The sequence below is a fragment of the Triturus cristatus genome, chromosome 6 (genome assembly GCF_964204655.1).
Source record: "Triturus cristatus chromosome 6, aTriCri1.1, whole genome shotgun sequence".
Taxonomy (NCBI): Eukaryota; Metazoa; Chordata; class Amphibia; order Caudata; family Salamandridae; genus Triturus; species Triturus cristatus.
Window position 1 is genome coordinate 38,431,507 of NC_140589.1, and position 16,080 is coordinate 38,447,586.

The 16,080-nt window shown below is 41.1% G+C and overlaps 1 protein-coding gene across 1 annotated transcript in view; it reads left to right on the plus strand.

The window, feature by feature from the left end:
* Positions 1–4,522: 4,522 nt before the first annotated feature.
* LOC146813711 (solute carrier family 22 member 7-like) overlaps positions 4,523–16,080 on the plus strand; it is a 238,364-nt gene continuing 226,806 nt past the window's right edge. Inside the window, exon 1 of the mRNA XM_085609490.1 lies at positions 4,523–5,050. Within this exon, the coding sequence (XP_085465616.1) occupies positions 4,529–5,050 (522 nt within the window). The 5' untranslated portion in view covers positions 4,523–4,528. The remainder of the gene's footprint in view (positions 5,051–16,080) is intronic.

Below are 16,080 nucleotides of genomic sequence, written 5' to 3' on the forward strand. Positions count from 1 at the left end.
TTTGTTTTATATTGGAAAGCAAGCAAGTGTTGGTCTGATCATGTGACTGGAGTTATAGTTTGAAAGGTAACTAGTTCAGTATTAGCAAAAATGACATCTAGGATATGTCCAGCGATGTGTGTGGGTTTGTGGACAATCGGATGCAGGTTCAGTGCCCCTAGGCCAGTGATTATTGTTTTTGGATGGGTCATATTGGGTTTGTTACACCAAATGTTGAGGTCACTCAGAGCGCATAAGTTGGAGTGTATTGTTATCAGGTTAGAAACTGTGTCTAGAAGTGCGTCTGGGAATGTCGCCTTGCTAGGTGGAGGTCTGTAAAGGAGCAGGAACTTACAGGAGGAAGGCGGTGTAGTATTGCATCTTGTTAGAAGACTCTCACAATTCTTTATGGAGATGTCCTCAACTTTAGTGATATGTAATGTTTGCCTGAACACAACAGCTAGACCACCTCCTTTTTTGGTTATATGATTTTGGGTGATCATTTGATAGCCTAGAGGAATGGGCTCATGCAGGACTGGAGCCATATCATCTCCCAACCATGATTCAGTTATGAATAGTATGTCTGGTTTTGCATCTGTGAGACGGTCGTAGATGTGATGTTTGTTTTTAGAGAGGGATCGAGCATTTATAGGTAGACAGTTTCGAGAATGGCCTTTGGTGATAGTGAGACTTGTTTTGTAGTAGAGTGAACAGTATTGTGTGTGTTTGTAGCAGGTGTGTTTTTAGTGCTGGCATTAGCTGAATTAGGATATCAATGGTGTAGCTGTTCTGTATCATGTTCCTCATCCAGCATGCTAAGAAGGAATTTTGTAGGGTCTGCGTGTATATGTGGTGGAGATGGTGTTTGAGAGTGAGTTGGTGTGCTGTGTTGTTTTTGTGGTGTAACATTTTTGTGCAGAAGACATGGGGAAGCAAAGTTGTGAGGTGTGGCACGTCGCTTATGTTGTTTGCGTGTGTTTTTGGTGGAAGGTGTATGAGTCAGGGGTGGTGGTGCAGCATGTGGGTCGTGTAGTAAGGTTCTAAATTGTCCAAAGGATGAGAGACAGTTAGAAGAGAGTTGCTGTGTTGCTGTATCTGTGTCAGGTATGGTGGAGGAGAGAAAGCTTGGCATTGGAGTTTGTTCCTTTGTGTGGTTTGAAAGGTGGGTGTATATTTGTATTTTGTGATGGTATGTATTTCACGGTGTTTCCCTTTGAAGATCTTGTTGTGCTGGTGTGTGTGATATGTTTTGTTTTTGAGGAGTAGTGAAAAGGGGTGCTGGTGTATTTGTTTCATGCAATGGATTTGGTTGTATACTATTGTTTGTAGCAACTCAAGACCTGGCTGTTCGAGCAGTAGCCAACCCCCCCCCCCCCCCCAGCGCCTTGAGACCCTCCGGGTGAGTAGCGTGCTTTACAAATTTCTTGATTGATTGATTGATTGTTTGTGAGAGGAGGTTGTAAGGTAGAGGGGTTGGTGATGTGTTTATGAGTAGAGTGTATGTTTTATGTAGGAGGGAATGAAGTAGAGGTGAGAGTGTTTGTCTTAGACTGGTTTGTTGCATGAGTTAAAAAGTGTGGTGTGTGTGTTGTGCGATAGTATTATTATGGTAGTAGGGAGAGGAGGGTGTTTGTTGGACAAATGATGGAAGGATGAATATATGTTTGTTAGTGATAAAAGGTGGTCTGTTAGGTGTGATTAGAGCAGGGAACGTGTGTCTGTATGGGATGTAGTTATGTATGGTGTTGAATGGGGTTGTGTTAATGAGGAGTGGATTGGTTAGTGGTATAGGATAGAGTTGTGTACTGTTTGTAGGTGATGGTGGGTATGTGTGGAAGTTGGGATAGAAGGGTGTATAGATGTGGTTTGGTTGGGTTTGTAGTGCATGCTGGTACATTGGTCCATGCATAGGGTTGTGTGTGGTGTACATTTGGTGTGAATGTGTTACTATGTTTGAGGATGGTGTGGGGTAGCTATTACTGAATGTGAACATGGTCAGCATTTTGGCCATAGTCCCGACCAGTCTCGAACAGGCTCAAACAGGTAATTACCCTTGTCCTATCTGCCCTTAGCCTCGACGCCCGGGCTGAGACGCCCTAAAGCCTCGGTCTTTTATAGCCCTAGTAATCAGGTGACCCCTTCAGCCAATGGGAAACCTTGCCCTAACCCTATCCAATCACAACACTAGCGCTAAAATCTAGAAACAATAGGAGACCAGGACCTTACAGCCAATCTCAGCCCTAGTCCAACTACCCAATAACTTTAAAAAAAACCCTGATCTCTATGTCCAATAGAGGCCCTACCCCTGCCAGTAGTCCCAACCCAAGTCCAAGCAACCAATGACACAGGAAGCCCTAGTACCTCCTTCCAATAGAAAGCCTAACCCTACTCTTAGTACCACACCTAGTCCAGCAACTAATCACACCGGAAGCCCTAATCGCTATTTCCAATTAAAGGCTTAACCCTAGCCCTAGTCCCACCATAGTCCCAACAACCAATAACACAGGACGCCCTAGTCCCTACTTCCAATAGAAATCCTAACCCTAGCCCTAGTCCCAACCCCACATTGATTGAATCACAGACCCAGAAACCAATCAGAACCCTCAAACACCCAACCAATGAGGACACTAACCCTAATCCTATAGAAACATCAGATACAACCATACATACATGTACTATACATGTACCTACCACTAGCAGACTATATAAGGTCCCAGCTTCCTCAGACAAGGTTTGCTGGCCAGGGAGTTGGGAGCTGCTTCTCTTAGGAGACAGACAGGCTCAATCCGCACTTTGGACTTCTGTAGGTAAGGGCCTAACTTGTCCTCTGAAAATAGTGTTTATAAAAAACGTTACTGTTTTCTTTTCTTTCACTCCTCCTCGCTGCCTTTAAGTTATGTAGCACCTGCGCTCCCAGCGCAGTGAATCCTGCTGTCTCAGGGCGTCACTGAGGCCTCTCGTGCAGGTCTGTGGGGAATTCTTCCACCCCGGGCCGTGGAGCCCTGCTCTCGCGTCGTGAGGCAGATGCGGGCAAGCTCTTGATCAGCAGGTGCAGGCGCAGCTTCTTTCCGCTCGGACGCGGATCCCGGACACGCCTCAGCCAGAGCCCTCTCAGCGGTTGCTCGTAGTGCGTGCTCGCACCCCAGATCACTGTCTCGACAGTAACTAGCGGATCGAGGAAAAGGGCACAAGCAGCGTGGAACTTCCAGGATGATGCGGCCACACGCCGGTGACCGAGGCAGCAATTCACTGGTGCAGGGGAAAAATACGCAAGTGTCCATTCACCCCTCGTTGCCGGTGGGGCGCGCTGGGTTGTTACCAGGTACGGCTGCGCGGCGCACACAAGAACAGGCACAAGAGTCACGGTTCACACTCTCAGCCGGAAGTCACATGCGACTTCGACCCATTTATTTATACCCTCGGACCGAGCCCGATCACGAGGGGTGGTGCCCAGCAACATTGCCGGGTACCGGCCGGGTGGCCCCTCTACAGCCACCGGGTTTAAGAGCAAAGTGGTCCCCGAGGAGGTCATGAGCCTCTGCCATTGGCCCACCCATGCCAGAAACGTGGGTGTCGCAGGCACAGACATCGGAGTGGGTTCAGGTGGAGGAGGGCAGAAACAGAACAGAGGGACAGCAGAAGGTGTGCAATAGCCGAAGTGGGAGACGCTCACGTGCGTGCCCTTGAGATGCCTTACGGCTGGGGGATGGGGAGCAGGCTATTGGTCAGCAAGAGGTCAGCAGAGGGCGGACACGTCACTATCAGCCCTGGCTAGGCACTTGGCAGCAAGGTGTAGCCCAGAGGTCGCACATTGTGCTAGACCCTTGCTGAGATGGATCATTTGCTCAGGGTGCTGTCTTGGGGTGCCTAAATAGACTTAACTGACCAAACTGAATCTACATACAATTTAGCAATAATTATGTTTTATGCTTGAAACATTTTGAACTGTGTTGTTTGATCATGTTATGTGAATAAAACTGCGGCCATTTTGCACCATTAAAGACTCTTGTGTTACCACAAGGTAAGTTTGGGTGCATGCTAACAGCTGGGAAGCTTGCGGGGCACTCGCCCGTCTGGGAGGGGTTTAAGCAGAGAGGGTTAGGCTAAGCCATACATGTGAGGGAACACCCTCAGGCCAGCGGAGTCCTTCGGAGGAGCCGGCCTTTCATACCATCAGCTTTCCCGAACTACTCAGATATGTACAGCGCCAAGTGAAACAGAGTCACAAATTCCAGCAAATAAATAGGGTGAATTAAAAAAACTATGGGGGCGCTGATTGCATGATTTGCATAGTGTGGCCTAGGTTGACATAGGGCTGCTGTTTTGTTGTCAAGAACTAGTCCCCCTCCATTACTTAAAGGTTTGTAACTCACTGTTTGCCAGAGTGACCTCTGACTGCTGCCCTCTCCTGGGCAGCTCCCTCCTTCCACAAGTGTCTCAGAATATTGTGTAGGTGCGGTCTGTAATGAGTAGCTCTTTGAGCATGTGACCTTTCACCTCTCATTCCAGAAAACACTCCCCTTTGCTCCACAGTGTGGTGCTACTCAGGATGAAGTTTGATGACCTCCTCCAAGACGCGGGGGGCTTTGGAAGGTTCCAGGTTCTCATTTTGCTCCTCATGGCCATCGGCCGGATCAGCCTTCCTCTCCACTTCCTGCTGAACAACTTCCTAGTGGTGGTCCCCCCCCACCGGTGTGTCCTCCAGAACCAGGGTGAGTTTGGGAACCTTACGGAGGAGGAGCTGCTCCTCATCAGCATCCCCAGGGAGCCTGATGGGACCTTCAGCTCCTGCAAGATGTACAGAGAGCCCCAGTGGATCCTGCTGGAGAACTCTTCCTGGGGCCCACCCAACAACTCCACCTGGGGACCACTCAACAACTCCACCTGGGGGACACCCAACAACTCCACCTGGGGACCACTCAGTGTCTACACTTGGAGAGCACCCACCAACTCCACCTGGGGGACACCAAACAACTCAACCTGGGGACCACCCAATGCCGCCTCCCTGCAGGGCTGCCAGCGTGGCTGGGAATATGACCACTCCCAGTTCACCTCTACCATAGCCACCCAGGTAAGGGCTGATGACATTCCTTATAAACAGGCTGAGGGGGGCCTTGAGTGAAATATCAAAAGTATCAATGCATTATTGTATACAAATGACAACCAATGTATGATTGAATAGGGTACACAGTCCAGGAGGCCAGAGTGAGATTTTATGGGTTTTGGACAAAAAGGTAAAGTTTTAAAGGCACAATGAGGAAACCCAAGTGTGCCAATACATGAGTGCCTCTGAGACTATTGTGAATAGCAAGAGTGAGAGTCCCCTTCAAGGAGTGAAACTTTGCTTAAATTAGCAGGCTCGTACCCTGAGTGTGAGAGTATGCTCTAGGGAGCAAAAATCACACCAAGTGAATGAGATAGGGGCCCTATGACTGAGTGACTTGGACTCACATTCATACTATGAGCCTGTGTTCCAAGGAGTGAGCTCAGACCCCAAGAGTGAGCCTGTGCTTCAAGATGCAAGAAGTCCATACTCTGGAGATGAGCTAGAAGTTAAAGCTTTGGAGGATTAGGCTACTTGTTAGTTCTCTGGCTGTGTGCATTGTATCTCATACCGCGTAGGTGTGCTCTAGCAGTTAATCCTCTCGAGCAGTGGGCTAACAGTTAATACACCAGAACAGTGAGATTGCTGTTCATACTCTAGAGGCGTACACAAGTAACACAGCAGTTAATACTCAGAAGGTGTGCACTAGTAGTCAATACTCTTGAGGACTGTACTCGCAGTTATTACTCTTGAGGAATTCCCTGGATGTTAATAGCACAGACGTGTGCAGTAGTACTTATTACATGGAAGGAGTGAGATCATTTTTGCTATCGAAGATGTGCTAACTTGGTAACCTGCACTTTTAGTTAATACTGTGGAGGAATGTGCTAGAATTTGAAAGTGTGGAGGAGTGCGCTAGTATTTCACATTATAGAGGAAAGTGACTGTAGTTAACAAAGGTGAGGCATCTGCTAGTTCCTAACACTCTGTAACTGTGCACATAATTAATACTCTGGAGGAATGCAATAGTATTTATTATTACAGAGGAAAGTGACTGTAGTTAATACAGGGGAGGCATATTGTGCATGTAATTAATACTATGGAGGAGTCCGCTAGTATTTAATATTACAGAAGAAATCGACTGTAGTTTATACAGTGAAAGAACATGCTAGTTCTTAATATTCTGTAAATGTGTACGTAATTAATACTCTGGAGGTGTGATCTAGTATTTCAAATTATAGAGGAAAGCGAATGTAGTTAGTACAGGGGATGCATCTGTTAGTTCTTAATACTCGGTAAGTGAGCACGTTATCAATACACTGGAGGAGTGTAGAAGTTAATACAGGGAAAGTGTATGCTACTCCTTAATACTTTGTAAGTGCATAGAATTAAAGAGGAAAGCAACTGTAGTTAATGCTGGGGAGGTGTGTGCTAGTTCTTAATACTCTGTAAGTGAGCACATAATTAATACTCTGGAGGTGTGCACTAGTATTTAATATTACAGAGGAAAGCGACTGTAGTTAATAAAGGGGAGGTATATACTAGTTCTGAATACTTTGCAAATGTGCACGTAATTAATACTCTGGAGGAGTGCACTAGCATTTAATATTACAGATAAAAGCGACTGTCGTTAATACAGTGGCGGCGTATGCTAGTTCATAATACTCTGTAAGTGTGCATGCTAATAATATTCTGGAGCAATGCACGAGTATTTAATATTAAAGAGGAAAATGACTGTAGTTAATACAAGGAAAGCTCTGTAAGTGTGCACGTAATAAATACTCTGGAGGAATGTGCTAGTATTTAATATTACAGAGGAAAGCAACTGTAGTTAATACAGGGAAAGAGTATGCTATTTCTATACTCAGTAAGTGTGCACTTAATTAGTACTTCACAGGAGAGCATTAGTATTTAATATTACTGAGGAATGTCACTGTAGTTAATACAAGGGAAGTGTATGCTAGTTCTCAATACTCTGTAAGTGTCCACGTAATTAATACTCTGGCAGAGTGCGCTAGTATTTAATATCACATATGAAAGCGACTGCAGTTAATACAGGGGAGGCCAATGCTACTTCTAAAAACTCTGTAAGTGTGCACATAATTAATACTCTGGAGGAGTGCACAAGTATTTAATTAAAGGCATATGATAGTTTTTAACGCTCAGTAAATCTGTATGTAATTAATACTCTGGAGGAGTCTACTACTATTTTAAATTACAGAGGAAAGCGACTGTAGTTAATACAGGGGAGGCTGATTATAATTCTTAATACTTTGTAAGTGTGAACATAATTAATTCCTGGAGGAGTGCACTGGTATTTAATACTATAGAGGAAAGCAACTAGTAAATACAGGGGAGGCATAAGCTATTTCATAATACTGTGTAAATGTGCACACAATTATTACTCTGCAATGAGTGCTCTTGTATTCAATATTACAGATGAAATTGACTGTAGCTACTACCACATGGGAGACGTATCCTAGTTCTTGATACTCTGTAAGTGTGCAAGTAATTAATACCCTGGAGGAGTGTGCTAATATTTAATACTACATAGGAAAGTGACTAGTTAATGCAGGGGAGGAATACGCTAGTTCTTAATACTCGGTAAGTGTGCATGTAATTAATACTCTGGAGGAGTATGCTAGTATTTCATAATACAGAGGAAAGCGACTGTAATTAAAACAGGGTAGACGTATGCTAGTTTTTAATACTCTGTAAATGTGCACAGAATTAATACTCTGGAGGAGTGCTCTTGTATTTAATATTACAGACAAAAGCGACTGTAGTTACTACAGGGAAAGCATATGCTAGTCCCTAATATCCTGTAAGTGCATGTAATTATACTATGGAAGGGTATGCTAGTATCTATTATTACAGAGAAAATCGACTGTAGTTAATGCAGGGGAGGTGTGTCCAAGTTCTTAATACTCTGTAAGTGTGCACTTAATTAATACTCTGGAGGACTGCGCTAGTATTTAATATTACAAAGAAAAGTGACTGTAAATAATAAAGGAGACGTATATACTAGTTCCAAGTACTATGTAAATGTGGATGTAATTAATGCTAGTATTGAAAATTACAGATGAATGTGACTGTAGTTAATACAGCAGAGACGTATGCTAATTCCAAATACTCTGTAAGTGTGCACATAATTAATACTCTGGTGGAGTGTGCTACTATTTAATATTACAGAGAAAAGTAACTGTAGTTAATACAGGGAAAGAGTATGCTACTTCTACAATCAGCAAGTGTGCACATGATGAATACTCTGGGAGTGTGCGCTAGTATTTGATATTACAGAGGAAAGTGACTGTAGTTAATACAGGGGAAGCGTATGCTAGTTCTTAATAGTCTTTAAGTGTACATATAATTAATACTGTGGAGGTCTGCACTACTATTTAATACTACACAGGAAAGTGACTAGTTAATGCAGGGAAGGCATACGCTAGTTCTTAATACTCGGTAAGTGTGCACTTAATTAATACTCTGGAGGAGTGTGCTCGTATTTAATACTACAGAAGAAAGCAAATGTAGTAAATAGAGGGGAGGGTTATGCTTGTTCTTAATACTCTGTAAGTGTGCATATAATTAATACTCTGGAGGAGTTCTCTAGTATTTATTGTTACAGATGAAAGTGACTGTAGTTAATTCAGGGGAGGCGTATCCTAGTAATTAATAGTCTATAAGTGTGTACGTAATTAATACTCTGGAGGAGTGCACTAGTATTTAATTCTACAGATGAAAGAAAGTGTAATTAATACAGGCAAGGCATATGCTAGTTCTTCAAACTACGTAAGTGTGCATGCAATTAATACTCTAGGGAGAGAGCTACTATTGAGAAAAAGAGGAAAGCGGCAGCAGTTAATACAGGGGAGGAATTTGCTAGTTCCTAAAACTTTAAGTGTGCACTTAATTAATAATCTGTAGGAGTGCACTAGTATTTAATATTACAGAGGAGAGCGACTGTAGTTAATACAGGGGAGGATTATACTAGTTCTTAGTACTCTGTAAGTGTGCGCTTAATTAATACTCTGGAGTAGTGCTCTAGTATTTAATATTACAGATAAAAGCAACTGTTGTTAATACAGGCGAGGCATATGATAGGTCTTAATACTCTGTAAATATGTAATTAATGCTCTGGAAGAGTCTGCTAGTATTTAATACTACAGAGGAAAGCGACTGTCGTTAATACAAGAGAGGTGTATGTTAGTTCATAATACTCTGTAAGTGTGCACATAATGAATACTCTGGAGGAGTGTGCTAGTATTTAATATTACAGAGTAAAGCTACTGTAGTTAATACAGGGGAAGCATAGGCTAGTTCATAATACTCTTTAAGTGTGCACAAAATTAATACTCTGGAGGTGTGCACTAGCAGTTCCTATTTTAGAAGAAAGTGACTGTACTTAATACAGGGGAAGAAATGAGTAGTGCGCTTGTATTTAATATTACAGGCGAAAGCGACTGTAGCTAATACATGGAGGTGTGTGGTAGTTCTTAATAATCTGTCTGTACATAATAACACTCTGGAGGTGGGCACTAGTATTTCATATTATAGAGGAAAGAGGCTACAGTTAATACAGGAGACGAATATGCTAGTTCCTAATACTCTGTAAGTGTGCAGGTAGTTAATACTCTAGTATTTAATATTACAGACAAAAGCGACAGTAGTTAATACAGGGAAGGCATATGCCAGTTCTTAGTACTCTGTAAGTGTGCATTTAATTAATGCTATGGAGAAGTGCATTAGTGTTCAACAGTACAGACGAAAGTGACTAGTTAATAGAGGTGAGCCGTATGATAGTTCTTAAGACTCTGTAAGTGTGTACATATTTAATGCTCCAGAAGAGTGCACTAATATTTTATATTGCAGAGGAAAGTGACTGTAGTTGATTCAGGGGAGATATATGCTAGTTCTTGATACTCTGTAACTGCGTACCTAATTAAGACTCTGGAGGAGTGAGCTAGTATTTCATATTGCAGAGGAAAGTGACTGTAATTAATACATGTGTGGCGGATGCTAGTTCGTAATTCTCTGTAAGTTTGTACGTAACAAAGACTCTGGAGGTGTGCAATAGTATTTCATATTATAGTGGAAAGCGACTGTAGTTAATACAGGGGAGAGGTATGCTAGTTCTTAGTACACTGTAAGTGTGCATTTAATTAAAAGTCTGGAAGAGTGCGACTGTAGTTAATAAAGGGGAGGTAAATGATAGTTCTAAAAATACTGTGAGTGTGCACATAATTAACACTATGGAGGAGTCCACTAGTATTTAAAATTACAGAGGTAAGCAACTCTAGTTAATACAGGGGAGGGGTATGCTAGTTCTTAGTACTCTGTCAGTGTGCACTCAATTAATATTCTGGAAGAGTGCGCTAGTATTTAGCATTACAGACAAAAGTAACTTTAGTTAATACAGAGGAGGCATATGCTAGTTCTTAATACTCTGTAAGTGTGCACATATTTAATACTCTGAAGGCTTGCGCTAGTATTTAATATTACAGATGAAAGTGACTGTAGTTAAGATAGGGGAGGCATATGCTAGCTCTGTAAGTGTGTTCATAATTAAGATTATGGGGGTGCGCTAGTATTTAATATTACAGAGGAAAATGAATGGAGTTAATACAGGGGAAGTGTATGCTAGTTCTTAATACTCGGTAAGTGTGCACCTTAGTAATACTCTGGAGATGTGCTCTAGTATTTAATATTACAGACCAAGGTGACTGTAGTTAATATAAGGGGAGGAGTATGTTAATTCTTAATACTCTGTGTGCATGTAATTACTACTCTGGAGGAGTGAACTACTATTTGGTAATACAGAGGAAAAAGGCTTCATTTAATACAGGGGGGAATTTGCTAGTTCTTAATACTCTGTGAGTGTACATGTAATTAATACTAAAACACACCAGGACCTTCGTCTGCTCGCAGCTTCGTATCAGCTGGCCCAGCCACCAAGGAACTACGAACCACCGAATTCAGGCAGATCATTTCTTTATTAAAGCTGTTAAATTCTTTGAAGACGCGATTCGGGCGCCACAATGTAATTAATACTCTAGAGGCGTGCGCTAGTAATTAGCATTGCAAGTGAAAGCGACTGTATTTAATACAGGGATGAGTATTCTAGTTCTTAGTACTCTGTAAGTGTATACATAATTAATCCTCTGGAGGAGAGCACTATTATTTAACATTACACACGGTGACTGTAGTTAATAAAGGGGAGGCGTATCCCAGTTCTTAATACTCTAAGTGTGTATGTAATTAATACTCTGGAGGGCTGAGGTACTATTTAATATTATAGAGGAAAGTGAATGTATATAATATATGCTAGTTCTTAATGCTCTGTAATTGTGCACAAAATTAATACCCTGGAGGAGTGCACTAGTATTTAATATTGCATATGAAAGCGACTGTAGTTAATACAGGGTAGATGCATGCCAGTTCTTAATACTCCATAAGTGTGCACCTAATTAATTCTCTGGAGGAGTGTTCTTGTACTTAATATTGCAGATGAAAGTGACTGTAGTTAATACATGGGAGGCATATCCTAGTTCTTAATACTCTAAGTGTACACATAATTAATACTCAGGAGGAGTCCCCTAGTATTTAATACTACAGAGGAAAGTGATTGTAGTTAGTACTAAATTGGCACATGCTAGTTCTTAATAATCTGTAAGTTTCCACCTAATTAATACCCTGGAGGAGTTTGCTAGTATTTAATATTACACAGGAAAGCAACTGTAGGAGACGTATGATAGCTCTAAGTACTCTGTAAGTGTACACTTAATTATTACCCTGGAGGAGTGTGCCAGTATTTAATATTACAAACAAAAGTAACTTTAATTAATACAGGGTAAGCATGTGGTAGTTTTAAATTATTTTGTAACTCTGTACATAACTAATACTCTGGAGGTGTGCACTACTTTTTTATATTATAGAGGAAACCGGCTACAGTTAAGACAGAGGACGAATGTGCTAGTTCTTAATACTCTGTAATACTCTGTAAGTGTGAATGTAGTTAATACTCAGGAGGAGTGCGCTAGTATTAAATATTACGGACAAAGGCGACTGTAGTTAATACAGAGAAGGCGTATGCTAGTTCTTAGTACTCTGTAAGTGTGCATTTAATTAATGCTATGGAGGAGTGCATTAGTGTTTAAGAGTACAGACGAAAGTGACAGTAATTAATAGAGGTGAGCCATATGCTTGTTCTTAATACTCTTAATACTCTGTAAGTGTGTACATATTTAATGCTCCGGAAGAGTCTACTAGCATTTAATATGACAGAGAAAAATTACTGTAGTTAACTCAGGGGAGGTGTATGCTAGTTCTTAATACTCTGTCAGTGTGTATGTAATGAAGACTCTGGAGGAGTGCAATAGGATTTCATATAATAGAGGAAAGCGACTGTAGTTAATACAGGGAAGGTGTATGCGAGTTCTTGATACTGTCAGTGTTCACATAATTAATAATTTGCAGGAGTGCACTTGGATTTAATAATACAGAGGAAAGAGACAGTAAATAATACAGGGGAAGCATATGCTAGTTTCTCATACTCTTTAAGCGTGCATGAAGTTAATACTCTGAAGGAGAGCGCTAGTATTTGATATTACAGAGGGAAGCAATTGTAGTCAATACAGTGGAGGTATATGCTAGTCCCTAATACTCTGTAAGTGTGCATGTGAATAATATTCTGGAGGAGTGCTCTAGTATTTAATTTTACAGATGACAGTGACTGTAGTTAATACACGGGAGTCTGCACGTAACCAATATGATGGAGCAGTGTGCTAGTATTTAATACTACAGAAGAAGGTGGCTGTAGTTAATACAGGGGAGGGGAATGGTCATTCTGAATACTCATTAAGTTTGCACGGAATTGATACTCTGAAGTGGTGCTCTAGTATTTAATAATACAGAGGAAGTGACTATGATAATACAGGGGAGGCATTTGCAATTTCTTAATACAGTGTAAGTGTACATGTAATTATTACTCTGGAGAAGTCCGCTTGCATTTAATATTACAGAGGAAAGCGACTGTAGTTAATACACATGAGGAATATGCTAGTCCTTAGAACTCTGTAAGTGTGCACATAAATAGTACTCTGAAGGCGTCCACTAGTATTTAATACTACAGATGAAAGGAAAGTGATTGTAGTTAATACTTGGTTGGCATATGCTATTTCTTAATACTCTGTAAGTGTGAACATAATAAATACACTCGAGGAGTGGGCTAGTATTTAAAAATGCAGACAAAAGCGACTGTAGTTAATACAGGGGAGGCGTCTGAAAGTTCATAAAACTATGTAAGTGTGCAAGTAATTAATACTCTGGAGGAGTGTGCTAGCATTTAATATAACAGTGGAAAGTGACAGTAGTTAATACAGGGGAGAGGTATGCTAGTTATTAGTACACTGTAATTGTGCACTTAATTAAAACTCTGGAGGATTGCACTAGTATTAAAAATCACAGAGGATATAGTTAATAAGGGGGAGCCGTTAGCTAATTCTTAATACTCTTTATGTGTGCACGTAACTAATACTCTGGAGGAGTTATCTAGTATTTAATTTTACACATGAAAGTGACTGTGGGTAATACACGGGTGACATATCCTAGTTCTTAATACCCTGTAAGTCTGAATGAAATCAATACACTGGAGTAGTGAGCTAGCATTTAATTTTACAGAGGAAAGCGATTGTAGTGAATACAGGGAGGCTTGTGCTAGTTGTTAATACTCTGTAAGTGTGTACATAATTTGATGGAGGAGTACGCTAGTATTTAATACTAGCAAGGAAAGCGACTGTTGTTAATACAGGGAAGAAGTATATTAGTTCTTAAAACACTGTAAGTGTGCACGTAATTAATACTCTGGAGGAGTCTGCTAGTATTTAATATTACAGAGGAAAGTGACTCTAGTTAATACAGGGGAGGGGTATGCTAGTTCTCAGTACTCTGTAGGTGTGCACTTAATTAATACTTTGGAGTAGTGTCCTACTATTTAACATTACAGACAAAAGTAACTTTAGTTAATACAGGGAGGCATATGATAGTTCGTAATACACTGGAGGTGTGCCCTAGTATTTCATATTACAGAGGAAAGCAGCTGCTGTTAGTACAGGAGAGGGATATGCTAGTTCTTAATGCTCTCTGAGTGTGAATGTAGTTAATAGTCTGGAGAAGTGCACTAATGTTTAACAGTACAAACGAAAGTGACTGTGGTTAATACAGGTGAGACATATGATAGTTCTTAATACTTTGCAAGTGCGTACTTATTTAGTGCTCCGGAAGAGTCTACTAGTATTTAATATTACAGAGGAAAGCGACTGTCGTTAATACAGGGGAGGCGTATGTACTCTGTAAGTGTGCATTTAATTAATGCTATGGAGGAGTGCACTAGTGTTTAACAGTACTGACGAAAGTGAAAGTAATTAACCCCTTTGCTGTTAGGCCTCCCCCGCCCCTTCAACCCCCCGTGCTAAGCGTTTTTTGGGCTATTTGGGGTAGTTCACGCTTAGGCCCCTGTAACCTTTTGACCACATAAGGTATCCACACCAAATTTGCATACTTTTTGTTCCAACATCATGGGGATTTTAAAGGTACCCAGGGTTTGTTGACTCCCCTGGAGGGGACCCAGAAATTAGCCAAAATACAGCTATGTTTTGTTATTTTTTGGGAAAAATTGGAAAAAAGTGCTTCAGATTAAAGCGTCTGGTTTTCTCCCTGCAGATGGTATCAACAAAGGGTTTCTGGTGAAATTCCCATCTTCCCAGCTTTCAGGGACTGACAGACTTTTGTCAGAAAACAACATTTTTTACTCAGTTTTGGCATTTTACTGTGACATAGCCTATTTTTGCTATTTTTTGTGCTCCTTCCAGTTAGTGGTAAAAATGGGTATAAAAGCAATAATGGATCCTGGAAAGCTATACATTTCAGAAAAGTAGACACAATTCTGAATTCAGCAAGGAGTCATCTGTGTAGATACTTCAAGGTTTGTTATAGAAACTAACAGTTGAAAATAGGAAAAATTGAAAATCAGTTGAAAAAAACAGCCATTGTGCCAACGTTCTAACCTGTAACTTCTTCTAAGTATGACAGATTTTTTAAAACAATATACCATTACATCCGCTAGACCCTTTTGTGTGTGGGGATATATAGGACTTGTAGGTTTACCAAGAACCTGAGGAACCCAGAGCCAATAACTGAGCAGCGTTTTGCGATGGTTTTTATTTACCAGGTATATAGCAATTCATTTGGGAAAATATAACCAGTGAAAAGTTGGAATGAAAGACACCTCTGTATTTCTAAAATAGGAACAAAATATAGCGTTTAAAAACAGTAGCTATTTGCACATCTCGGAAATTGTCGGTACCCATACTAGCATGTGAATTATAGAATATTTTTCAAAGTGACTTCTTTTTTACACATTGTCTTACATTTGGTAGGCAGAAATGCTTCAAAAGTCAATAGGTAATAACAGTTGCTCCACAATTATGTGTTCCCCTAAGTCTCCCGATAAAAATGGTAGCTTACTTGTGTGGGTAGTTCTAGTGCCTGAGACAGGAAATGGCCCAAAAAGCAACGTGGGCACACCACATTTTTGCAGTGAAAACTGACCCCTTTTTTGCAAAGTGCCTAGCTGTAGATTTTGAACAATAGCTCTGCCGGCACCTAGGGAAACCTAGCAAACCTATATATTTTTTTAAACTAGACAGCCAGGGGAATTCAGGATGGGGTGGCTTGTCTGGCTCTCACCAGGCTATGTTACCCAGAATCCCTTGCAAACCTCAAACTTTGTAAAAAAATAAATAAAATTCCTTACATTTCTGTAATGGAAAGTTCTGGAATCTGCATGGATCCACAAAATTCCACACACCCCGCATTCACCAAAGTGTTCAGATAACAATGGTACCTCACTTGTGTGGGTAGGCCTGGTGCCCACAACAGAAAACGGCCCAAAACACAACGTGGATACACCACATTTTCACAGTGAAAACTGACCATTTTGTTTGCAAAGTGCCTAGCTGTAGATTTTGAACCCTAGCTCTGCCGGCACCTAAGGAAAC